Source organism: Tachysurus vachellii, chromosome 2, assembly GCF_030014155.1.
Source record: "Tachysurus vachellii isolate PV-2020 chromosome 2, HZAU_Pvac_v1, whole genome shotgun sequence".
Classification (NCBI taxonomy): Eukaryota; Metazoa; Chordata; class Actinopteri; order Siluriformes; family Bagridae; genus Tachysurus; species Tachysurus vachellii.
The window spans coordinates 13,758,930-13,781,409 of NC_083461.1; the positions used below are offsets into that span (position 1 = coordinate 13,758,930).

General features: G+C 37.4%; 2 protein-coding genes across 4 annotated transcripts; both read left to right on the forward strand.

The window, feature by feature from the left end:
• The first annotated feature begins 42 nt into the window (after positions 1 to 42).
• llgl2 (LLGL scribble cell polarity complex component 2) lies at positions 43 to 17,542 on the forward strand. 2 transcript variants are annotated; one of them, XM_060857628.1, is made up of 26 exons: positions 44 to 306; positions 6,210 to 6,334; positions 6,434 to 6,531; positions 7,088 to 7,169; positions 7,777 to 7,892; positions 8,334 to 8,492; positions 8,978 to 9,140; positions 9,475 to 9,607; positions 9,895 to 9,949; positions 10,564 to 10,718; positions 10,871 to 11,082; positions 11,385 to 11,452; positions 12,022 to 12,175; positions 12,306 to 12,410; positions 12,622 to 12,914; positions 13,301 to 13,448; positions 13,591 to 13,741; positions 13,833 to 13,949; positions 14,077 to 14,243; positions 14,580 to 14,844; positions 14,940 to 15,102; positions 15,235 to 15,263; positions 15,871 to 15,918; positions 16,290 to 16,332; positions 16,409 to 16,469; positions 16,550 to 17,542. In XM_060857628.1, the coding sequence occupies exons 2-25, from the start codon at positions 6,260 to 6,262 to the stop codon at positions 16,461 to 16,463; spliced, it is 3,054 nt and encodes a 1,017-aa protein (XP_060713611.1). In that variant the 5' UTR covers positions 44 to 306; positions 6,210 to 6,259; the 3' UTR covers positions 16,464 to 16,469; positions 16,550 to 17,542. The 2 variants fall into 2 exon arrangements, with proteins under 2 accessions (XP_060713620.1, XP_060713611.1); XM_060857637.1 differs by lacking the exon at positions 15,871 to 15,918 and having other exon boundaries at positions 43 to 306.
• Positions 17,543 to 20,008: 2,466 nt separating this feature from the next.
• Positions 20,009 to 22,470, forward strand: chac2 (ChaC, cation transport regulator homolog 2 (E. coli)). 2 transcript variants are annotated; one of them, XM_060857679.1, is made up of 3 exons: positions 20,009 to 20,265; positions 20,341 to 20,376; positions 21,314 to 22,470. In XM_060857679.1, exons 1-3 carry the CDS (start codon positions 20,131 to 20,133, stop codon positions 21,707 to 21,709), a joined length of 567 nt encoding a protein of 188 aa, XP_060713662.1. In that variant the 5' UTR covers positions 20,009 to 20,130; the 3' UTR covers positions 21,710 to 22,470. The 2 variants fall into 2 exon arrangements, with proteins under 2 accessions (XP_060713662.1, XP_060713671.1); XM_060857688.1 differs by lacking the exon at positions 20,341 to 20,376.
• The last annotated feature ends 10 nt before the right edge of the window (positions 22,471 to 22,480 follow it).

Here is a 22,480-nt window from a genome sequence, read left to right on the forward strand (position 1 = left end):
AGTAGCAGGAGGCAGACCGGCCATAGAGTTTACACTTTCCCGGAAGTAGATATACAGGGCGGAGCCAGAGCTGCAGGCAGTTAGCTGGTTGGCATTGGTGGTGGCCGGGGCAGCTGTAGTTTTAATGAAAGCTGGATAAACCTTGTACAATTAACGTTAGGGAGACGGTCAACAATTTTAACGTTAGTTAACTGTCGACTTATCTCTAAGGCGTAGTTTGGTGTTGGTGGTTTTTACAAAGAAAAGAAGCCTTAGGAAACTGGCGTGACATCCGTAAACAGTGGACATCGCTGGGACAAGAATCAGGTGAGTTTTGGATTCGGCCCGTAGTGTTGACTAGTTTAGCTCGAGCTAAGCTAACTTAGCTCAAGAGCTACAGGTGCCTCATACAGCTGGAACGGTGCTAACTAACAGGACGAGGTGGGTGGTTGGTGCTGCTGTTTAATGTATCGCCTGATAAAACAGCTTTAAGCAATATTACTATGGTTAGAAATCATTCTTTCAGTGTGTTCCCTGCGAGCCCATTTTAGCCGCTTAGCTAGCTATTCGATAACGATTGATGTAGCTGGAGATAGCTAGCTGAATTAGCCGATTTGTTATGGTTAGCCGAATGAAAGTGAAAACTGCCTTAAAAAACATTAAGTCTTTGTTCTGAACTAAACATTCAGAGCTTTTTGGCCGTACTGTTGGTTTGTTTTATAAAGAACCCAGAGTTTAAGTTTACACAGACGTGTGTTAGAGAAGTTTTATTAACAAACCTGGGTCTTGGTTTGTCTTGTGGGTCGTTTGACACTAGTTTGGTCATTAGTATGGAGTCACAAAACAAAACTGCAATGGTGGTGTTAATCGATTAGTTACTTATTTGTGTGTGGGAGGCATCATGAAGACAGTTATAAAAGTCTGTTAGTAGTCTGATGGCGCATTCACAGTGTTCACATTGTGTTGAGCAACAGTTTTGATAAACGAGGTGTGTCCTTGTCGGCAGGTGAATCTCCAGCAGAGTGTGTGTGTGTGTGTGTGTGTGTGTGTGTGTGTGTGTGGGAGAGAGACTGTGTGTGTGTGTGTGTGTGTGTGTGGGAGAGAGACTGTGTGTGTGTGTGTGTGTGTGTGTGTGTGGGGTTGGGGGCGGAGAAGTGTGCTGTGTTTCTGTTCCACCGGTCTGTCAGGTTTCAGCAAAAGATGACGATCACATCCGCCTTGAAGCTGCTCGTATTACTTTCTGGTCTGTGGTGGCCCTTACTTTTCTTATGGTTTGTTCGTTATGCAAACCAAGGAACGTGGATCATCCGGGTCGGGTGTCGGCTAAATGAGTAGATTAAATACCATTTTATTACTCAATCGGGTACAGTTTGAGGTACACACGAGATTAAGTCTCTGGGGTAGATAGCCCTGACCTTAGGCCTGTGTTCCTCTTATCTCACACACAGGGCTCAGTTTTGTAAACAATGGGAAGTTTACATGTTTGTAATAAAATCTGCTTGTCCTTCATTCCAAGCCTACTTTAAATCCTAAACCAGTTATTCTGCAATTTATTACAACCCCCACCCCCGTGTCCCTGTGTGGAAACTATTCCACTGACTCCAGCTATTAAGGAATTGGGGACTTTTGTCAAACACATGGTATTAGTTATATACAGCTGGAACTTAGAGCTCTTTATCAGTAAATATTTCACCCCCAGTATCCAAAGCAGTGATATTGTGATAAACATTTGAAACATATTGACGTAACCCTTTTATCATCATTCCAGTTGACTCCATATATAACTCCTTTTTAATTTGTCCTGTCTGCAGTGTTTTAATCTAACTTCTGTATTACTATCACTCCAGAGTGTGGCGTGTGTCTGTGTGTGTCTGTCTTAGTGTCTGTGTGCGTGTGTACTTGAAAGTAAAGTAAATATGTTTTGCGTACGGATTAATTATAACAGCTGTCCTAGTAATTGATCATCTGCGTTGAGTAATGTCACTGAAGATTGTGAACAGCTTGTTTATGTTGCACTTTTAAAACCAGCTATTGCACCGACTTTGAAATAAGGTAGGAGAGTGAGCATCTGCTAAGATCATTCACTGATAATTATAAAGATATAGAAGCTGTTGCAGCCACCTTCTGTACAAATATTAGCACAGATTTAATTTCACACTATCCTTATTCTGTCTCTATCTCAGTCAAAGCACAAGTGCTGCCTGCCATCCCAGACTAACTTAATGAAGTCAGTAAGATTGAAAAAGCTTTAGGACCCGTTTTCATTATATCACATTTGAATGTAGCCAGACATCAAATATGCATTGCTAGAGAAATTAAATTACAGTCAGTATATTTCTTTACTTTATATTTTCTTTTATATATTATTTTTTAAATAATTCTTTTTGATGTCTTTGCAGCCTTGTGCATTTAATCCTGTGTCTTTCAGAAGAGACAGGAAAGAGATGAGTCTGGGGACTGTAGGTCTCTGACCACACCCAGTGGTTGTTCATATTTTTGTTTATCTGAGTGGCGGATGTAGCGAGAGGAAGAAAGCATAAACGAGGCATTTGCACTTCCACAGTAACATGTTCTTCTGACCAGATCACTGTGAGTGTAAAGGGAGTTTTCACTAAGAATAGCGTCTCATGCTGGCCTGTGAGAAATGGAGGAAGTCGCCTGCTTCCACAGTTCCACACAAGTCCCCCCCACATCCCCTTATGTGTCTTTGTTTAAACAGTGTAAATTTTGTTACTTCAGTGTGCTTCTGGTGCTATAATAAATCTAACTGTCCAATGTTTTGTCCCCTTAAAAGACAAAGATGTTGTTGCCCATGGACATACTGGTCGATAACCAAAAAATGCACACCTCCTAGCCCAGAAGGTTTGCTTGCTTATGATTTGAAGCTATACTCATAAATAGATAAATGGCTCCTTGGTTGAAATTGGCTTTCATTTGAATAGTTATACAAGATTAAGGCTATTTGTTCTCAGTCAGGACACTGCAAGCTGATTCAAATGTCCCAGACTGCAGTAGTTCCCACTATTTCCCCTGGCAAGAGAGACTGAATAATAATAAACAGCTTTACTGTTAAACATGAAGTCATCCTTAGCTCTTCCTTTTTTTTTTTTTTTTTTTTTAAATAAATCATTAAACCAGTTCACAACATGTTTAACCAATGTGATTTTAAGACTCAGTCAGAACATTTTTTACATAGTCTCAATATTTGTGTGGATCTAGACATATCAGGAAGTTCTTTACGTTGGCTAGTTTGTACTTCATTGTAGTTTCTGTACATGATCAGAAGCTGGATAAATATTGGAGACGGAAAATAATTTTAATTATAGTCCAAGTTATGTGCTGCATTATTGTTCTGTTTTTTCGCTGCTTAATGAAGCCTGGCAGATTATTATAAAGCTTGTGAATATTATTAATTTAGAAAATGTGCACATGCATGAATGACATGATGACAATTTTGGGTAACTTATAAACATAATACTTCTGTCTACTCTAACAGGTCTCTCACAAACAGGTGAGAAATGTGAAGCTTTGTGTGGATCTTGCAGAACTAGAGCATGAGGTTTGGGGAGACACTGCTTTTCATGTCAGGACAGATTTGGTATCGTTCTTACTTTAGAAAACCTTAATTGTGATTCACAATTCACAGCACCTTTCCTTGTAGTGCTTCAGCAGCATGCCAAGAATGCAGTGATGTCAGCATTGTAGGGGATAGTCAATGCTTACTCAGCTCTGTGAACTAATACTTCTGTTAACACCACAACACTTACAGTCTCACACACATCATGAAACCATTCACATCTTCTCACATTTAATATTTGACTGTAATTGTCAGGTTATATTAGATATTTTGTGTATCAGCAACCTGAGATTGTAATGCATACTAATACTACTCCTATTAATAATAATAATAATCGGCAGTAATTATTACATTGCGGCTTCTCACAAACTTTGGAGTTGGTCTAGTTTAACACTTTTTCTTGCCATTGTGGCAAGTGGCTTAAGATATTTTAGGTCTCTTAGATGGTTCTTTTAGTTTTCTGTTGTGTTTATGGTAAACGTTTTGTAAAACATTAGAATGTCCTTAACACAGTCTTGCTTCAAACTCTGGTTAATGCTTTTTTTATTGTGTTGTAATAGATTTTTCACAGGTTTAATCACATTCTTGTTTTTTTTCTGCTGTTTCAAAATTTTAAAATAACGTTTTATAGAGTTTTTAGAACTATTCCAACTCATAGTAATATCTTATCTTACTCGATGCCAAACCAAATTCTTAATGAAATTCACCCGGCACTTTGAACTTTGACCTGATACTTGTCCAGCTTTAGTCTTGTGAGCCGATTGAGAACAGGAAGGCGAGGCTATGGTCTTTTTGTTAGCTGAAAATGTGAATTACTTTTTATAAATCGTTCTTCAGAGTCAGAATTTTTTACCGTTGCTTGGCACACATCTGGAGAAAAACCTACACAAATGTGTTTCCCTGTGTTCTCTAAAAAACAACCAACAGACTGTATATGTCGTGCAAGCTTGTTTACTCGGCAGTTTGATTACAAATCCAAACATTTCTGCATACTTCTGATAAATATTTGTTTAACCAGTGCATTCTCTAATTAATACTAGAGTCTGGAATCAATCTCTTCACCAACATTTGCTAGGAATTTGTCTGGGGTTTTTTTCCACAAGGGTTTTTTTTTTCCCCTGCCTGTCTTTTTTTTTTTTTTTGTTAGTAATGTTGGCAACTCTGTATGTAGCACAACATTGAGTTTATTCTTCTGCTATTTTCACACGGAGAGTAATTAGTTTTCCCTGCTTGGGAGAGATTGCCGCCACTAATGTCGCTTTGCTCAGTCCTTTCCTCCTACATGCATGCCAAGTATTAATGATCACCTTTAGTGCTATGTGCAGTTATACGTTTATAAGAGCACAGGGTTGGTATCTCCAATGCAAAGTTTTTATGACAAGTTGTGACAGTTGATTTTCTCTAACATGGTAAATCTTCAGCAATATTTTTCTCCATCCAGGTTTTTTCCTCTCAGCCTCTGCTCCAGGTCTTTCACGCCATGCTTTATAAGATTTGCATCAGAGGCCTAGCTTATTCTTAAACAGAAGACCTCCCACTCTGTCATTGTCTACTAAGCTGAGGTTTATGAAGGCTCTTTCTGCCTGGCTCGCTCCTTCAGGGCCCTTCACCCCCTCTGACTTTGTCCCCGTAGCTGAATGAGGATGTAGTGTTGCAGCCAGGAGCAGTCACATGCCTGTGGATGACTAAATGTGTTCAGCTAATCATGCAAATAACAGTAAAAATATGTGTCTGGACTGAGCTTAGCAGCTGAGTCACCTGAAGTGGAAAAAAGAGGTGGGGAGAATCCTTCCTTCTTATCAACAATCTTACCATCTGACACTTCTGCTCACATTGCAGGAATAGCCATTTCCTTATGCATTTAAATCGGATGGCTGTTTGTATCATCGCTTAGTTTGTGGAAATACCCAATGCACTTGCAGTTAAACTTTAACTTTGTAAGCCGAGTTATAATTTGATCTTATTTGGGAATTAGGAATTATATTTTAAGAGCTTGTTATGCAAGTGGGTGTTTTTTGTTGTGTTTCTAGGCTGGCTGTTTTCTTGTGTGTTTGCTATAGTTTAAAATGGTAACATATAGTCCTCAGTATTAACAATGTTATGTTGACTAGTACAAGTAGAGTTTTGTTAAGCGGTCCCTGAATGATGGTATCAAAAGAAAAGCAGATGGACCTGCTCCATGCTTTTTTTAGAAACCGGCTCCTTTTCCATTGGTTTCAGTGCAACAGGTGTTTTCTTCAGCTGCTGTTCATATAGGAGGCTGGACTTCAGGCCTCACGAGAACAATAGGTGCTTCAGTTAAGACTGAAATGACCTCCACACCCTACACCCCCCTTCTGTGAGACGGCAGTCCATTGGGAGTGGGGGCCGAGAGTGAGAGGGAAGAGGGAGGGTTTCAGTCAACAGCCTATAGCCCCTCCTCTGGAATTCCTGTCCCTCTTATTATCATCATTTTTTTGTTGCTTTGCTTTTGTTGTGCACATAATTAGTTTTATCCATTTTTTTTGCTTCCAAGTGCTAATAAAGGTCTTAAGTTTGTTCAGTATTAAGCTGAGTTTTTCTGTTATAGAAAATTTGTGACTTCACTTTGTACTTCCTTCTAATTGTCTCATGTTCTTCCTCTATCTCTCTCTCTCTCTACTCTACTCTACAGAGAGGAACAGAGAGAGAGGGCAGTGTGAGGCCCTTGCTTGTCCCGGGAGGATGAAGAGATTCCGGCGACATGGGCATGACTCTCAGAGGGACAAACTCAAGCAGGAGCTCTACCAGTTCAATAAGGTGATTAAGACTTACACACCAGACCAAATACTTTATTGCTGTGTATTTTAAAATGGTATTTTAAAATGTCTGTCTTTCTTTTCTCTGTTTTCTGTGTAGACAGTAGAGCATGGCTTTCCTCACCAACCAAGCGCGTTGGGCTTCAGTTCCAGCCTGGGACTCCTGGCCATTGGCACCAGATCTGGAGCCATCAAACTGTATCCTTAACCTCAATTTGGAATAGCAAATAGTTTTGGTGTTGGATCAGAGAAGAAACTGTTGGGCTGTTGTGCTTTGCTCTCTCAAGTTTCCACTTTCTGTGGAAACTTGAGAAGAGCGTTTAATAGTGGGTTCTATTACGATTTTTGTGTGAGCCGTTCCTGTTTTCTCATCTTATGACACACCCATGTGTGCTGTGTTCTGTAAAGGGGTGTGTTTATATTCTTCCCACAGAATTGCGTAATGGGTGACTATTATTGATCTATAACCAGGTTTATAGGTTTGCAAAATTATAATTATTCCCCATTTAGTGTCTTTTGTTTGTGTTTTTAGAATAGTAAAAACGGTTAAAAAAAAAAAAAAAACAGACCTAATTGGTGATCTGAAATATTTTTTTTTTTTTTTTTTTTTTTTTTTGTAAACAGGAACGTTAATACTGACGGCTCTGTTTAACAGCTTGTTGAATCCTCCTCTTTCCATTTCTTTTCAAGATCCATATCCTTCTGACATGCCGGTACTTTGCATAATGATTTGTTTCACTTAACTGTCTCTCAGCTATGGAGCCCCTGGTGTTGAGTTTATGGGGCTGCATGATGAGAATGCTGCAGTTACACAGGTGCACTTTCTCCCACACCAGGTATATCTACAAACTATATAATGCGTTTTGATTTTTGTACATGTATCTTCCTACCTGTCAGAAGGGGCGCTCCATACGAAAAACCAAATGGTGTGTGTGTGTACAACATTTATCACAGCTGATGAAGTTTTATTATTTTCATAAATATTTACATGTAAATATTTTTTCACCCTTGGTTTGTTTTTAATATATAAGGAGGCATGTTCTAGTAACAGCATGCCCTAAAGTCTTTTATTCCATTCATATCAAAGACAAACCGTTAAAATATTTTGCAGCTCAATATTCTGAATATTTGTGAAAAGAAGACAATCTGTTTTTTGTTTGACTTTTACATATTGCTGATACTTCCGTAATCTTCCATAAACAATATCTTCACATCAGAAAGTTTCAACATTACTTATGCATTCTATTTTAATGAAAATTATTAGAAACATTTGCTCTTGATTTAAATTATTTACGGATGTCAGAGCCATACTGTTTCAAATTAATTAATGTCATTTAACTAATCAGATTTGTGACTTCAAGAGTTTTCTGGCCCCAAACTGTTTACAGGCAGGATATTTATTTCTTTAGCTGTCGCCCAAATACCACCTTGTTATGTTTAAAGGTTGAACTGGTGACATTACTTGATGACAATAGTCTACACATGTGGACACTTCGAGCCCATAAAGGTTTATCAGAGCTGCTGGAGATTGGACGCTTTACGCTCACTGGCCCGCCTGGGTGAGTCAGTTATGGTTACTAATGTCTGTTATGCATCATCATGTGATGTATGGTTTATTTTTTTAAATTACTTATTTATTAATCAGTCAATCATGTTATTTGTGAACACACTGACCTGCACATATATATGTACATGACTTGTATTAACTCCTACTCTTCGAGACACAACTGATACTCACATGGTGTGATGATACATTCAGGCATAAGCTATATAGTCTCAGTGAACATAATTTCCATTTAGTCAGACATATTGACTAATATACCTTTTGCAAGTGCTTGTGATACCATGTTTGACTCATGAATCAGGATGTAATGTTACAGTTGTGGAAAACAATTTTGCAAATTATAAAATAAAACGAAAACCTGTTTGCGTTGTAAAAGCTTAAAGTTTAAAAATTTAATTTAAACATTTTTGTATCTGTGCTGGGTTTTTTTTGGCAGTGCCATTCCTAGTGTGACGCGGGTGACTGCCGTCCTGGCCCACTCTTCAGGTGAGCTCCTTCTGCTGGGCACTGAAGCGGGCCATGTGTTTGTGGTGGAAGTGCCTGGCTTTAGGGAGCTAGAGGAGAACAATATCAGTGTAGAGGACGTTCAGAGCAGGTACAGTGAAACCTCTTTCTCAATAGATTTTAATTCCCCTCTTTCATGACAGCTTGAAGAGTTTCTTGCTCTAGCATGCCTACTAAACCTGGCAATTAGCTGATGGTTTTAATAGGGTGTCTCTGAGCAGAGAAATAACTAAACTGTTTTGGACAAGGACTGGAGTCAGGCACTTTGCCTTTATATATATTTCAATTTTCCATTATCCTGGTATCAGCCATGAATTTTGTTCAGTTCTTTGTTGAAATGTGTCCTGTCTTTGATATTGAACTCAGGAAAAGGCAATGATAAAAAGCTAAATATTCAATATTCCTGAATCAAATTGTTTTCAATTTCAGGCTTTGCCTAATTATGCACTGTTTGTACTCTGATTTGAGTTGATTTGGTGTATACATGACTGAGATTCTTCAGTGAGTTTGCATATCTTACATATTAAACGTGTGTTCTTTCCAGCATTCAGTGTATCTTTTTGATGCTCTTTTCAGAGTTCCAGAGGAATATGTGGGTCGCAGAAACCTGGAGTGTGTGGAGGCTCTGCAGGAGAATCCTCTCAACCCACGGCAGGTGTTGATAGGCTATAGCCGGGGCCTGATGGTTCTGTGGGACCTGGATCGTCAGTGTGCCATTCAGCACTTCTTATGCACACAGGTACATCTTTATGCCGGTGTCAGAGCCAAGGCTTTTTGTCATATAGTCACCCTTATAATCTACTTTTTTTTTTTTCTCTTCTAGACTTCTAGATACTTCTACTTTTTTTCTGTAGACTATTTAATGTTCCAGACAGACATATTGTTCTACTGTCTATATTTATTTCATAATGTTTTGATGTGACTGAAGTGCAGATACTGTATATTTGTGCATGTTTGGTTGGAAGTATTGTTAAATACACCTAGCAGAACAGTGTATAATTAACTGTCCATTGCTAATGTGGTTCCTTTTAGAACTTCCTCACAGTGTTTCTTCTTTATTGTTCTCTCTGCAGCAGCTAGAGAGTGTTTGGTGGATGGAGGATGGAGGAATCATTCTTAGTTCCCATAGTGATGGCAGTTATTGCCACTGGACAGTGACCGGAGAGAACCCACAGACTGAACCAGAGAAACAGGAGACACCATACGGTAAAATGTCCTCAAGTAATTAGCCAGAGAAGGAGCTATGTTGGGGCTTTCCTCCAAATAATTACTATAGAAACAATAAAACATTAGAACAAAAGCATTAATATGAACGTTCGTTTCATAGTCGAACTGCTTGTGCTGTTTATCTAAAAATTATTTGTACCTTCTCATAAATTTGATTTGAGAATTTAACAACGATGCAGTATAAGGCATTCAGTTGGTTGTCTTTGGATGTGTATTACGTATATTGATTTCTTTCTTTATTGAATTATTGTTCTCACTGTATTCAGGATCCTTCCCATGCAAGGCAATTTCCAAAGTTTTACAGCTGACAACAAGACAAGGGTCAGTATGAGTTTGTGTGTGTTGGGATTGGGGGATGGGTGAGATCCTGGTGAACCTGGACAGGTGTGTTTGCTTGTAATGCCATTAACCAGAATGTTCCTGTATGACTCACCACTGCTGGTTAATTTTTAACTTCTGTGTAGAGGTTTATATTAACCTCTCGAAAGTCATTCCAAATGCATCTGTTTTTCCTTCTTTAGTTATTTACTTATTTTCCATTCCAGTTATTATCATACAATTTGCTTTGGAGCCGTTAATATCATGTTCATGTCATTATCAGTATCGTATATGAAATGCTGTTCGTCCAAGACCATGGTGCAGTACTGGTACAATACACAAGAGTACAAGTGTAAATGCACAACACTATAAGATGAGTTCAGGACAGCAACTAAACATGACCACGCACATTAGCTCGATAGGACAGTAACAATGTTATGTAGGAAAACTAATTAAACAGGTTTTGGAAACAAATTGTGTAGTTTCGCAGCAATAAATGTAGCACCAATATTGATGATTGTAGCAGCAAAAAGAGTCTCACACATTTTAGCCTGGCTCTGTTGTTTGTGCTATGTTTTGAAATTGTTAATTATTTTAAATGATTTTTTTTCTCCCAGGCCCCCGTTCCTCATCTTTAGTGGTGGCATGCCGAGAGCTAGCTATGGAGATCGCCACTGCATTTCTGTCATCCACAGCAAGACTCATGTAGCGCTGGACTTCACCTCCCGTATCATTGACTTCTTTGTCATAAGGGAAGGAGAGCCCCAAAAAGGCAAGTATAGCCTTTCAGTAATCGCATTAACGGACTTTGTAAATGACAAACACTTTGCACACATTGTGCGAACTACTGCTGCTATTAATTTGATTAAACATAACAAAGCAAGACTTGTAACGGTATCTATAATGTGTGTCTGTGTTCTGCAGGGGACCCAGTTGCATTGGTAGTGTTGGTGGAGGAGGAGCTGGTGGTGGTTGATCTACAGACTGAAGGCTGGCCTGTGTTCCAGACCCCATACCTAGTGCCTCTACATTGCTCGGCAATCACCTGCTCTCATCACGTCTCCTCAATCCCGCTTAAACTGTGGGAGAGGGTGCATGCAGCTGGCAAACTGCAAAACACAAGCTACTCAAAAAAGGTATTCGGTAGACAATCTGCTCACTCGTGAACATAGCTGCTAAAATACTTTGCTTCTTACACAAGTTTATGTACTTTGTTTAGCGCAGAAATTACAAGTTGATCTATCTATTTATAAATTGAAGAGACACATGCAGTTTACAGCACCCACAATATAAATATCTGTGTGGATCACTTGTATTGTCTCTGTTGACTTAAGCATTGGCAAAATGTATTGTGTTTACTTTATATCAAATTTAGAAGTCTTGCTTTTTAATGTCACTTTCTCTCTCTGTTAGTTTACTGTGTTTGCTTACTTTGTAGCATTGGCCAATAGATGGAGGACAAAACCTTGCTCCAGACCCCCCACAAAGAGACCTTTTGCTGACCGGGTGAGTAACCCGCAGTTTGCATTTATGCCCTTTGTGCATTGTGCTTTGGTGTAGATATTCACTTCTGATCTTTTTTTGTTTATTTGAGATTCTGGGTTTTTTTCTGCATTCGGGTTTGTTTTTTTTTAACAATTTTTAAAAGATCATAAGAGACTTTAAAAATTGAAAAAAATCTAAATAATATGTGCCAAACATTCTTAAGACATAACATTTTTTGACTTAAAAACGTTAAGAAACAAAAGACCCTTTGATTTACATAATGTACACAAAAATAAAATATTTGCAGGCTGAATTATCTTGATTGACAGTATTGTGGCTAACAAGTCCAACATAAATGTGCATCAAAAAATGGCCAGTGTAGGTCAATTTAAACAAGCCCAAATATTAACTCATTACTATGTACAATGTAGAAGGAAAAATGACATTTGGGTAAGCCCAAAAACTTACAAGAAACAAATCTACTCAGTGGTATACAGTATTTCAAATATGAGGAACTGACCTGACCAGCCTGAGAAGCAGGCAGTGTGTTAAACGTATTGGTATCTGGAGACGTGCGTTTCTCTGTGTAGGCATGAGGATGGAACAGTGCGTTTTTGGGATGCCTCGGGGGTCTGTCTCTACCCCGTATACAAACTGAGCACATCTGCGGTTTTCCACACTGATGCTGACCCCAATGAAAATATGAACCAGGGCACCGAGGGCGAGTGGCCACCATTCCGCAAGGTTGAAGTCAAATAACTTTCTTTTCAAATTTATTTGATTGTTAACTAAAATTATGTGACCACTGTGTGACGTATGTATACATAGTTGTGAAAGATCTCATGTTAAGAATAATTGTACTGTGTGTTTTTAGGTGGGCTGCTTTGATCCATACAGTGATGACCCTCGACTTGGTATTCAGAAGATTCATCTGTGTAAATATAGTGGTTACCTGACTGTGGCAGGAACTGCAGGACAGGTAAAGTCTCAATGAATGTATTTCAACAGTAGAAACCATTGTGTGTACATACAAGTTACTCATAAGTGAGCTTGCATTGCTGTATTTACCACACAAAACAATGTACTATAAACTGAATTCTTTGGTACTCCTGGTCAGTACACTAAATTAGACTGCTAAATAATCTGGAGGTTTTGTAAAAATATGACTCTTGTAACTGAATTTGTCTTAGATTCTTGTGCTGGAAATAAATGATGAGGCAGCTCAACAGTCAGTAGAGGCCACAGTAGTAGACCTGCTGCAGGGGCAAGAAGGTTTCCGCTGGAAGGGTCAGGCACGGCTGGATCTCCGAGATGAACCGGTCACCTTTCCCCCAGGCTTCCAGCCTTTTGCCCTGGTGCAGTGTCAGCCACCTGCAGTGGTCACAGCACTTGCTCTTCATTCTGAATGGAAGTTGGTGGCCTTTGGGACTAGCCATGGCTTTGGTGTCTATGACTACCAACAGAAGAATAATGTCTTCGTCAAGTAAGCTATTGTGTAAATTTACTGCTTTATCATTGTTGAATTAGTCATTATTGTGATGTGTTCTGGAAAACCTAGTGTGTAATTATAGTGTATAAAAGTTGCTTATTGTTTTGTTGCTACTTGCCTTGGAAATAAACTCCAGGCTGTTGTTATGGTTAGTCATCTTGGCCTGGTATTGCTTGCTGGAAGTATTAAGGGCTCAGACTTGGATTCAGTCTTTATTAGATTATATTCATTACATTCATAGCAACAAATATCTAATTGATGTATTCCAGCCATTGAACAGCTGCTATAAATGACAGTCAGTGTAGTGAATATTAGTACTTATGTTTATTTTAGAAGATTAGATGACATTACACAGCCCTACTGACCATCTCCTCCTGTAGGTGCACTCTTAATCCCAGTGATCAGGTGGCCCTGGAGGGGCCGTTATCTAGAGTGAAGTCCATTAAGAAGTCTCTGCGCCAGTCTTTTCGCCGAATTCGCCGCAGTCGAGTCTCCATGCACAAACACCACACTAACAATGCAGCCAAGGTAGCTTTCTCTGCCATCTATCTGTTTCAGCACCACACACATTATTTGATTTATAGTTAGTATTTAGTAATGTAATTCCTGATGTATTTCAAAAACATTCTCATAAATTTCCTAACTCCTGTTTGTGGCATATTCAAATCAGTTGCAAGAAATAAATGCACGCCTGGAAGCAGAAGCTCTACATGAAATGGAGCTTGCACCAGTCCAGAGGAAGATTGAAGCTCGCTCTGCTGATGATTCTTTCACTGGCCTTGTCAGAACTCTTTGTTTTGCTGACACATTCCTTAGTGACAGTAAGTAGGATAATGATGAAGATTCTTTCTTTTTCTATTAATTAGAGTATGGAGTAAATTCTATGTTCGGTAATGGTGCTCTCTTTCACAGGCTCTCATAGCACACCCTCCCTATGGGCAGGAACCAATGGTGGTGCTGTCTTTGCCTACATGATTCACCTTCCTCCTGTTGAACGGAGAATGGATGAGCAAGTGGTTGCTCATGCAGGTAAAACCGATCACGTGCACACATGCACTATCTGATGCACTTTCTCACTTTTTACCACTGTAAAGAAGAATATTTAGAAATGTTAGATTCTCTTTTCCCAATTTGTGTCTCTTCACTCCCTCCTTAGCTAAAGAGATCCAGCTGATGCATCGGGCTCCAGTTGTAGGTCTGGTGGTTTTGGATGGAAGGGGAGCCCCCTTGCCTGAGCCACTGGAAGTTGCCCATGATCTTTCCCGTAGCCCTGATATGCAGGGATCCCACCAACTGCTTGTTATCTCAGAGGAACAGTTAAAGGTCAGAAAGGGTCTGATTAATATTAGCTTCCAGTAAAATGGTTGTTGATGCAAGTTTCCTTACAATTAAAAACTCCAATGTTTAGTTTCGGAGGAGAGAAGAAGAGTCATATGATTTTAATGTATTCTGTTTTTGTTGAAATGTTTTTTTTAGTATTTAGTATGTGTTTTTTAATATTATAGACTAAATTAGGTCTAATACTCACTATCTCAAGTAAAATTGTGGTTTCTTCTTATTTAGCATTAAATGCTTTTATTGGTCTGTCTTTTTTTTGTTCTGTTTTTTGTGGCTGTAGTATAGAATGTATAGAACTAATCACCTTGTCTTTGTCTATAGCTATTCACATTGCCTAAAGTGAACAGTAAGGCAAAGCTTAAGCTGACAGCAGTTGATGGTTCGCGGGTACGTCGGGTGGGTGTGGCCTGGTTTAGCAGCAGTCGTGTTGAGGACTACGGTGAAAGCAGCTTGGTTGTGTTGACCAATCAGGGCGAGCTACATGTCATCTCTTTACCATCAATCAAAATGCAGGTGCACTATCCCTGCATCCGAAGAGAGGATGTCAGCGGGATTGCATCCTGTGTCTTCACCAAGTATGGACAAGGTAGATTTGGGGGCACACAGTAATGTACAGCTAAAGTAACAACTTAATTACTTGCTCTGTGAAATGCAACACAAACATTACTATATTGTTTTTAGGACTCTACCTGATCTCTCCATCTGAGTTTGAGCGTTTCTCCCTCTCTGCACGCTGGGTGGTAGAGCCACGGTGTTTGGTGGAAGCTCCTTCCCAAACAATACCCACATCACCCCCAGGTCAATCTCACAGAGACCAGCCTGATGGAGCATCCACAGAACACAAGTAAGATTAATTGATATTGGCTCAACTAATGAGAGCACAAGCTGTTATTTTAAGAATGACTTTTTTTTTTTTTTTTTGTTTCTGTTGTCAGTACAAAAAAAATTCACTGTGTGAATGTCTTTGCCTTTTCAGGAATTATAGCAGGAACAATAAAAATTATGGTAAGATTTTCAAGCTCTAAGCAAATGGATTGTTTAGTCCAAAAAGCATTGCATCATTTACTAAACATGCATGTATTCAGTGCCTCGCTGAACAATTGGCTTACATTTGCTTCATATGTTCATGCCTCACTGTTCTCTAACTGCACTATTTTAACAAAGCTTGTGCTTTTGTGAAGCTGTACGTGTTTGGCTATATTTGTAGACACAGCTGGAGTGAGCATGATTATTTTTTTCTGTGAATAATTTTCTATAAGATTTCTTTAGCTTCAGCAGTGTAGGTTTGATGGCAGGATCTTGAATAGTGCAAATTAAAAATGGACTATGTTACATAATTACATATAATGGATCCATTTTGTGTGCTCTTGTTGAATGCCACCATAAATTACAAGACTTGTATTTCGGTTTGGCAAAATTTCTCACAGGAAAAAAAAATCCTTCACTCCAGTAGTTTTAGCCACAGTGGTTAAGTATAAGCAAAACAACTGACACTTTCCCTACTAGATGCATGCTGCCAAGGAAAAATCACTATCATAGTCCAAAAACAAAAATGTTCTCTCAAATACTGGCATGCTTTTGCTGAACTGACCCAAATGCTTGTATATTACAGAGAATTCTGCTAGACAAGTAATGGAGCATGCTTTGCTGAACGATGAGAGTGAGTACATCACTAACTAGTGGCCATATTAGTTCCTAGCAACTGGCAAAGATGGCCATGGAAAGATGGGATGTCCAGGATTACATCTGTAGGGAAGATGAGCATTAGGAATATTTTTAGATGGTTTCATGTTGCTTGCTGTTTTGTTTTTAAAAGTTTGATGTGCAATATTATGCATAAGTGACGTCCTCAACCCTGTCTGCAAAACCATGTTAATTTGTGTGTGCATGATCAATAACAAACTCGTATGTCTGCACAAAAACAATACTGTTATACATGTACATATTCCTAATATTTATTCAGGTGGTGAAGATATTACGTTATGTTGTATGTTTGCATTTAACAATTTGTGACATTTGTCCCCTCCTCAGGTGTACTTCAAGAGATCCAGAAGTCTCTAGAAGATGATCAGATGTGAGTATGTTAGTCGGTGTATAAGTCAGTCTCAGTTTCACAGGATATTCGTAATTAATATTAGTTTTGCTCGCAGGGTGTTTTTGGAAAACAGTGTAAAGACCAAGCCATCACCAGGCAAGAGGCTGTGAAAAAAGGTATGCTCCTGCTTGTCTTTTAAATTGAGTTATCTTAAACAATTTCTGACTTGTATTTTATTTTCCCCTCTTGATTACAGATAGATCTTTTAGAATTTCTGTGCCTGAAATGTCCACTCTGGCCTGGCTGAAGACCTAAACACTACTGCTAGCATCACTACTGTACGTAAAGCCCTGGAGAGAAAACCTGCTCCAGTTAAGGGGTTTTGAGTGAGAGGGGAACCGCTTGTGCCTGCCAAGACCAACCACTGTATCCATACCAACCACAAACCTGCCCCCAGGCTCCAGCTTTAAGCACACCCCTTGCCTTTCTGTGAGCTGCAGCTGCATCATTGAATAGCCACGGAGCAAAGTCATGGTGGCAAGGGCAAATTTTTGTCACTTTTTTTTTGTCTTTTTGTTTTTATGTGATTGATTTTTTTTTTAAAAAAATTTTGTATTTGTGATTGAAGAATTATTGAAATATTAAGGAATGGTGTGTGTCACACAGAGAAAACATGCTGATAGTTACTGGATATAACATGGAGTTTTGTACTAAAGTGCTAATATTAAGCTGACAAAGTGCTGACAAAGTGCTGACAGTGTATGTCATGTTCACAGAGTACTCTAAACGAAGTAGCAATGCCTTTTCCCAACTATCCAGGCAAAAAAAAGTATAGTTATGCTGGTACTTTTCCACTACTGTGTAGCACACATGCTGTCATTTTTTCGGGGATGCATCTTTCTAAGGGGATTGGTTTCTAATCTTTTTTTAAATGTCTGTTTTTTTTTTGTTTTTGTTTTTTAAATATGCCAGTTATGCATTATGTAATTTAGGAATGTAATTTTAAAATATTGTAGTGAAATGTTTAATATATAATTGAATGAAGACCTGTACCTGTTTTAATGGCAGACTGTATTTTCTGATCTAAGGAAATATTTTGGTACTGTCTCTTTAAATGCTTTTAGCATTTACTTTGGCATGTAGAGTATATTTTTGTAGTTAACTGATCATGTATAAAACACTATCATTTGTATTTTGACACTACCATTAAGTCTGCTGAGTAAATTTTTTATGATTTCCCCACGCAAAAGTCTCATTTCATAATTTGTTTCTTCCTTTTAGAGCATGTAGGCTTTACTGTTGGACAGCATATACTGCCATTGGTAAAGACATAATTTCTGAACCTCAGCTCCACTGTCAGTCGCTTTGAATACAAAGCGTTGTAAATTGATTGATTGACAAACAAATGATTTGCGCAGACAGTAAAATAATTTCCGGTTTAAAAGCTAGAATAGGATCAGTGTTTCTCTCACTTTGCTTTTGTCTCATGCGGAAGTCATAATTATTTTATAATCTGTTTTAGTTAAGGAATCAACAAGTACAGAAATGTGAGTTTTTTGTTGTTTTTTGCCTTCTGACAAAAAAAATAGTTTTGCTATATTAACCTGGATAATAATAATTAAGGAAATTGTATAAATATACAAAGTAGAATAATATTCTGACCTATTTATTAAATAACTAAACGATAAATACATTAACTCTGAAAATAAAAAAAGAGAAAAAAGATCTCCCTGATAAAAACAAGCTCACTAAGACTAACTTCATATAACAGTTTCTGTGAGGAGAGATGCATCACTACAAGAAGTCATCTAACATTTAACAATGATAAAACATGGTTTACAGAAAAACACTGACACCTTAGTCAGGCCAAAGAAGATGCCTACAGAAATGGAGACAGGGTCTTGTACAATCAGGCCATGATTTCACACTGAATAAGGAGATTAGTGTGGCTAAGAAGAGCTGTGCCAAAAAGTTGGCGGATCAGTTCACTTCTAACAACTCTGCTTCAGTCTGAAAAGGCCTGAAAGCCATCACCAACTACAAAACACCATCCTCCAGCACTGTGGTGAATCAACAACTTGCTGAAGATCTGATTTGAAAGAAAGAAAAAAGAACAATGGCACCAGGCCCAGACGGTGTGACACCAGCTTGTGCTGACCAGCTGATCCCCATCTTCACACAGATCTTCAACAGATCACTGGAGTTGTGTGAAGTCCCTGTCTGCTTCAAAAGCTCAACCATCATCCCCATCCCAAAGAAACCCAAGATAACATGATTTAATGACTAGAGACCTGTGGTGCTGACGTCTGTTGTCATGAAGTCGTTAGAAAAAACAGGTTCTGGCTTATCTGAAAGACTTCACTGGACCATTACACAGGACCCCCTGCAGTTTGCATATTGAGCAAACAGGTCAATGGATGATGCAGTAAACTTAGGATAATATTACGCAATAACAATGTGCAATAATCTTATATTTATTCATCACCTCCATCCTAGAATGGAATAGAATGAGATACAGGGATGTACTATCATCTATAGCACAACTCTACATACAATTTATTTATTTTTACATTTTTTTCTTAACTGTATTGACATATGTGTCAATATATTTTTACATATTTAATATTATAACATGTTACAATGCATATTTGTATTTTTTTTTATTCTCAACTTATATTTATGGTCAATGTGTTGTTTAAATAAATTCCTTATATGCACAAGCATTCTTGCCAATAAAGCCCCTTTTGTTTCTGATTCTAATTCTAATAAAATAATAAAAGTCACCTGACTCTACTATATGGACCAAACATAATATTATTGCATATATATATATATATATATATATATATATATATATATATATATATATATATATATATATATATAAATATTGTATTATAGTATAATATTATAGTGATCATTAATACATAATTAAATATGCCCTAATATTATGTTTGCTTTTATATATATATATATATATATATATATATATATATATATATATATATATATATATATATATATATATATATATATACACATATATATACACATATATATACACATATATATATATATATACACGTATATATATATATATATATATATATATATATATATATATATATATATATTTATATATATATATATATTTATTAATTAATATTGTATTATAGTATAATATTAATTATAGTGTTCATTAATATATAATTAAATATGCCCTAATATTATGTTTGGTTTTATATATATATACGTATATATATATATAAAACCAAACATAATATTAGGGCATATTTAATGTATATTTTATATATTTAATATTTAATATATTTTAATATTTAATATATATATTCATATATATACGTGTGTGTGTGTGTGTGTGTGTATATATATATATATATATATATATATATATATATATATATATATATATATATATATATATATATATACGTATATATACACACATATATACGTTTATACGTATATATACGTATACACATACGTGTGTGTATGTATGTGTGTATATATATATATATATATATATATATATATATATATATATATATATATATATATATATATATATATATATATATATATATATATTGATCATTAATATACATTTATTTTAAACTGTTATTAACATTTATGTTTGTTTGTTTGCTTTAATAACGCTTGCTCACGACGCTTCCTGAAGACGTCACTTCCGGTTCAGGGCTGTCACTGATTTGTTCACAACACAGGCAGCTGTAATATGAAATAATGAGCTGATTATAAACTCAGGTAAAGCGAGAGCAGGTTTGGAGCTGGAGGAAGTCGGCTGCTTTTTCAGACATGTGGGTTTTCGGTTACGGATCACTTATTTGGAAAGTTGACTTTCCTTTCGAGGAGAAACGAGTCGGTTTCATTAAAGGTTTCAGTCGCCGGTTCTGGCAGGGAAGCACTGATCACCGTGGGGTCCCTGGGAAGGTAACTAACACTTCATCCTGCACCTTAAACCGTATTTAAATAAACAATAACCAGCCTTTTTCTTCCTGTTTCCAGCCTGGACGTGTTGTGACGTTAATTGAAGATCCAGAGGTACATTTACGTTTCCACCATGACTTACATTTTATCTCATTTTTATGCAACTGAGCAACTTATGTTTAAGGGCCTTGTTCAGGGGCCCAACAGTGGCAGCCTGGTGGACGTGGGATTTGCGCTCACAACCTTCTGATTGGTGGTCCAGCACCTTAACCACTAGGCTACAACATCCCCAACAAATGATCCTGTTCTTCCGCTCCTCTGTATTGTAGCGTTTCTGTTATGATTTGTGTTCACACATTTACATTTACAGCCTCTGACAATCCACAGCTAATTAAATATATCTAATATATACAACTGAGGAGTTGGGGGATAAACATGGGCATTGTCATGTGAAGGGAACTCCTAATGCTTCAGTATACAGATATTCTTGTCAGTTGTGTCCCTTGTTTCAAAGGTTTATAAATCAGAATCAGGTTTATTGGCCAAATGTGTTGATGTTTTGACACACACAAGGAATTTGGTTCCAGCTGTTTGTGACTCTCAAAAGTACAGACATGAATAACATTATACTACACAAGACAGTGCGATACAATATAGATGGAACGAGTATTCAATATGAATACAGAATATATGACTGATCTGTTATGTACATAAAGTGTGAGAAGTGCATGGTAGTGCAAATAACAATATTGTGCAATATTATGCTTTTTGTACACTATACAGCAGCAGTAGTGTGTGTAACATGTACAGATGATGTGATGACTGGCAGATCTGATAATGCAGTACTTGTAAATATGAAGTAGGGAATATAATTATGGTGAGTTGTTAATAAGAGTGATTGCCTGGGGAAAGAAACTGTTCCTGTCTCTTTTAGTTTTGGTAATTGAACAAAAAGGCCCACATATTAGTTTCCACACATTTTTTCCACGTATTTTTACACTTATATTAAGTCTTAAGATATACATTGTAAAATATTGTCATTGTTGTGCAGGGCTGTGTTTGGGGTGTTGCTTACAAACTTCCATCAGGCAGAGAGAATGAGGTGAAGGAGTATCTGGACTACAGAGAGAAAGGTGGATACAGAGTGATGAAAGTTACATTTTATCCTAAAGAAGAGGAACATGAGCCCATCCATGACACACTACTCTACGTTGGATCCTGTGACAACCCAAACTACCTTGGACCAGCACCTCTGGAACTGATCGCACAGCAGATTGTAGGGTCAGTTGGACCCAGTGGAAAAAACACAGAGTATTTATTTGAGCTGGCTGATGCACTCAGGGAGCTGATACCTGAAGACACAGATGATCACCTGTTCTCCTTGGAGCGCTTGGTCAAGGAACGTCTACAGGAAACTGCAGTGATGCACCCTCGTAATGATCACTAAATTAGATGTTTGTTTTCACGTGTGAGGGACATCCCTCTGAGGGATGAGGGACATCCCTCTGGTTACTGAAGATGTTTACATTTGAGTTATCACCTCAACGAGGCCACATTCCATTTTCAGTTATTGACTACATGCACACATACTCAGCTAAAGTTCCCATCTTTCTAGCATGTACAAAGTTAACGGCTGAAACAGGGGCCTTTTGTTCTTTCTCCCAAATCTGACACAGAATTTACTGTAAATGCACATAATTATGTAAAATCATATTTTAAATTTCCACAACACAACATACATGGGTAGCTCATATATAATCACTAATGTAATTGCAGGTTATTAAAATCTCAGGTTTTATTTAATTTTTGTTTCTCTATTATATCATCAAATAATTTAAGTGGGTATGGATTTTGTTTATATTCATGCAACAACAAAAATTCCCTGAAAATGGGAAAATTATAAACAAGTGTAAGTTATTCTGATAATGACCATTGGTCTCTTATAATAAAACATTTAGAACAGCATGTAATTGGCCATTTAATCTATTCAAAGCTTGCAAGAACAATATCTAGATTATGATCTCTGCTGTAGGAAAGACCCGTAATATTTAGCACAGAACAGAACATTTAAAGTGGTAAAACTGGGTAAGGCTTCAATGGGAAATGAGACACAAAATAACCAACCAAAGAACAGCTTTTTTTTTTTTTTTTAAAAACATTTATTGGCATATTCTTAGTTAAAACAAGCAATCAGTACACCTAAAAAAAGGAAAAAATG

Excerpts from the sequence above, each read along its gene's own strand:
- llgl2 (XM_060857628.1), top strand. The coding sequence starts at position 6,260 with ATGAAGAGATTCCGGCGACATGGGCATGACTCTCAGAGGGACAAACTC. Across the intron at positions 10,719-10,870 it reads GGAAGGAGAGCCCCAAAAAG|GGGACCCAGTTGCATTGGTA; the intron begins GCAAGTATAGCC and ends TGTGTTCTGCAG. Across the intron at positions 14,845-14,939 it reads CTTCACCAAGTATGGACAAG|GACTCTACCTGATCTCTCCA; the intron begins GTAGATTTGGGG and ends TATTGTTTTTAG.
- chac2 (XM_060857679.1), top strand. The coding sequence starts at position 20,131 with ATGTGGGTTTTCGGTTACGGATCACTTATTTGGAAAGTTGACTTTCCT. Across the intron at positions 20,266-20,340 it reads ACCGTGGGGTCCCTGGGAAG|CCTGGACGTGTTGTGACGTT; the intron begins GTAACTAACACT and ends TCCTGTTTCCAG. Across the intron at positions 20,377-21,313 it reads CGTTAATTGAAGATCCAGAG|GGCTGTGTTTGGGGTGTTGC; the intron begins GTACATTTACGT and ends ATTGTTGTGCAG.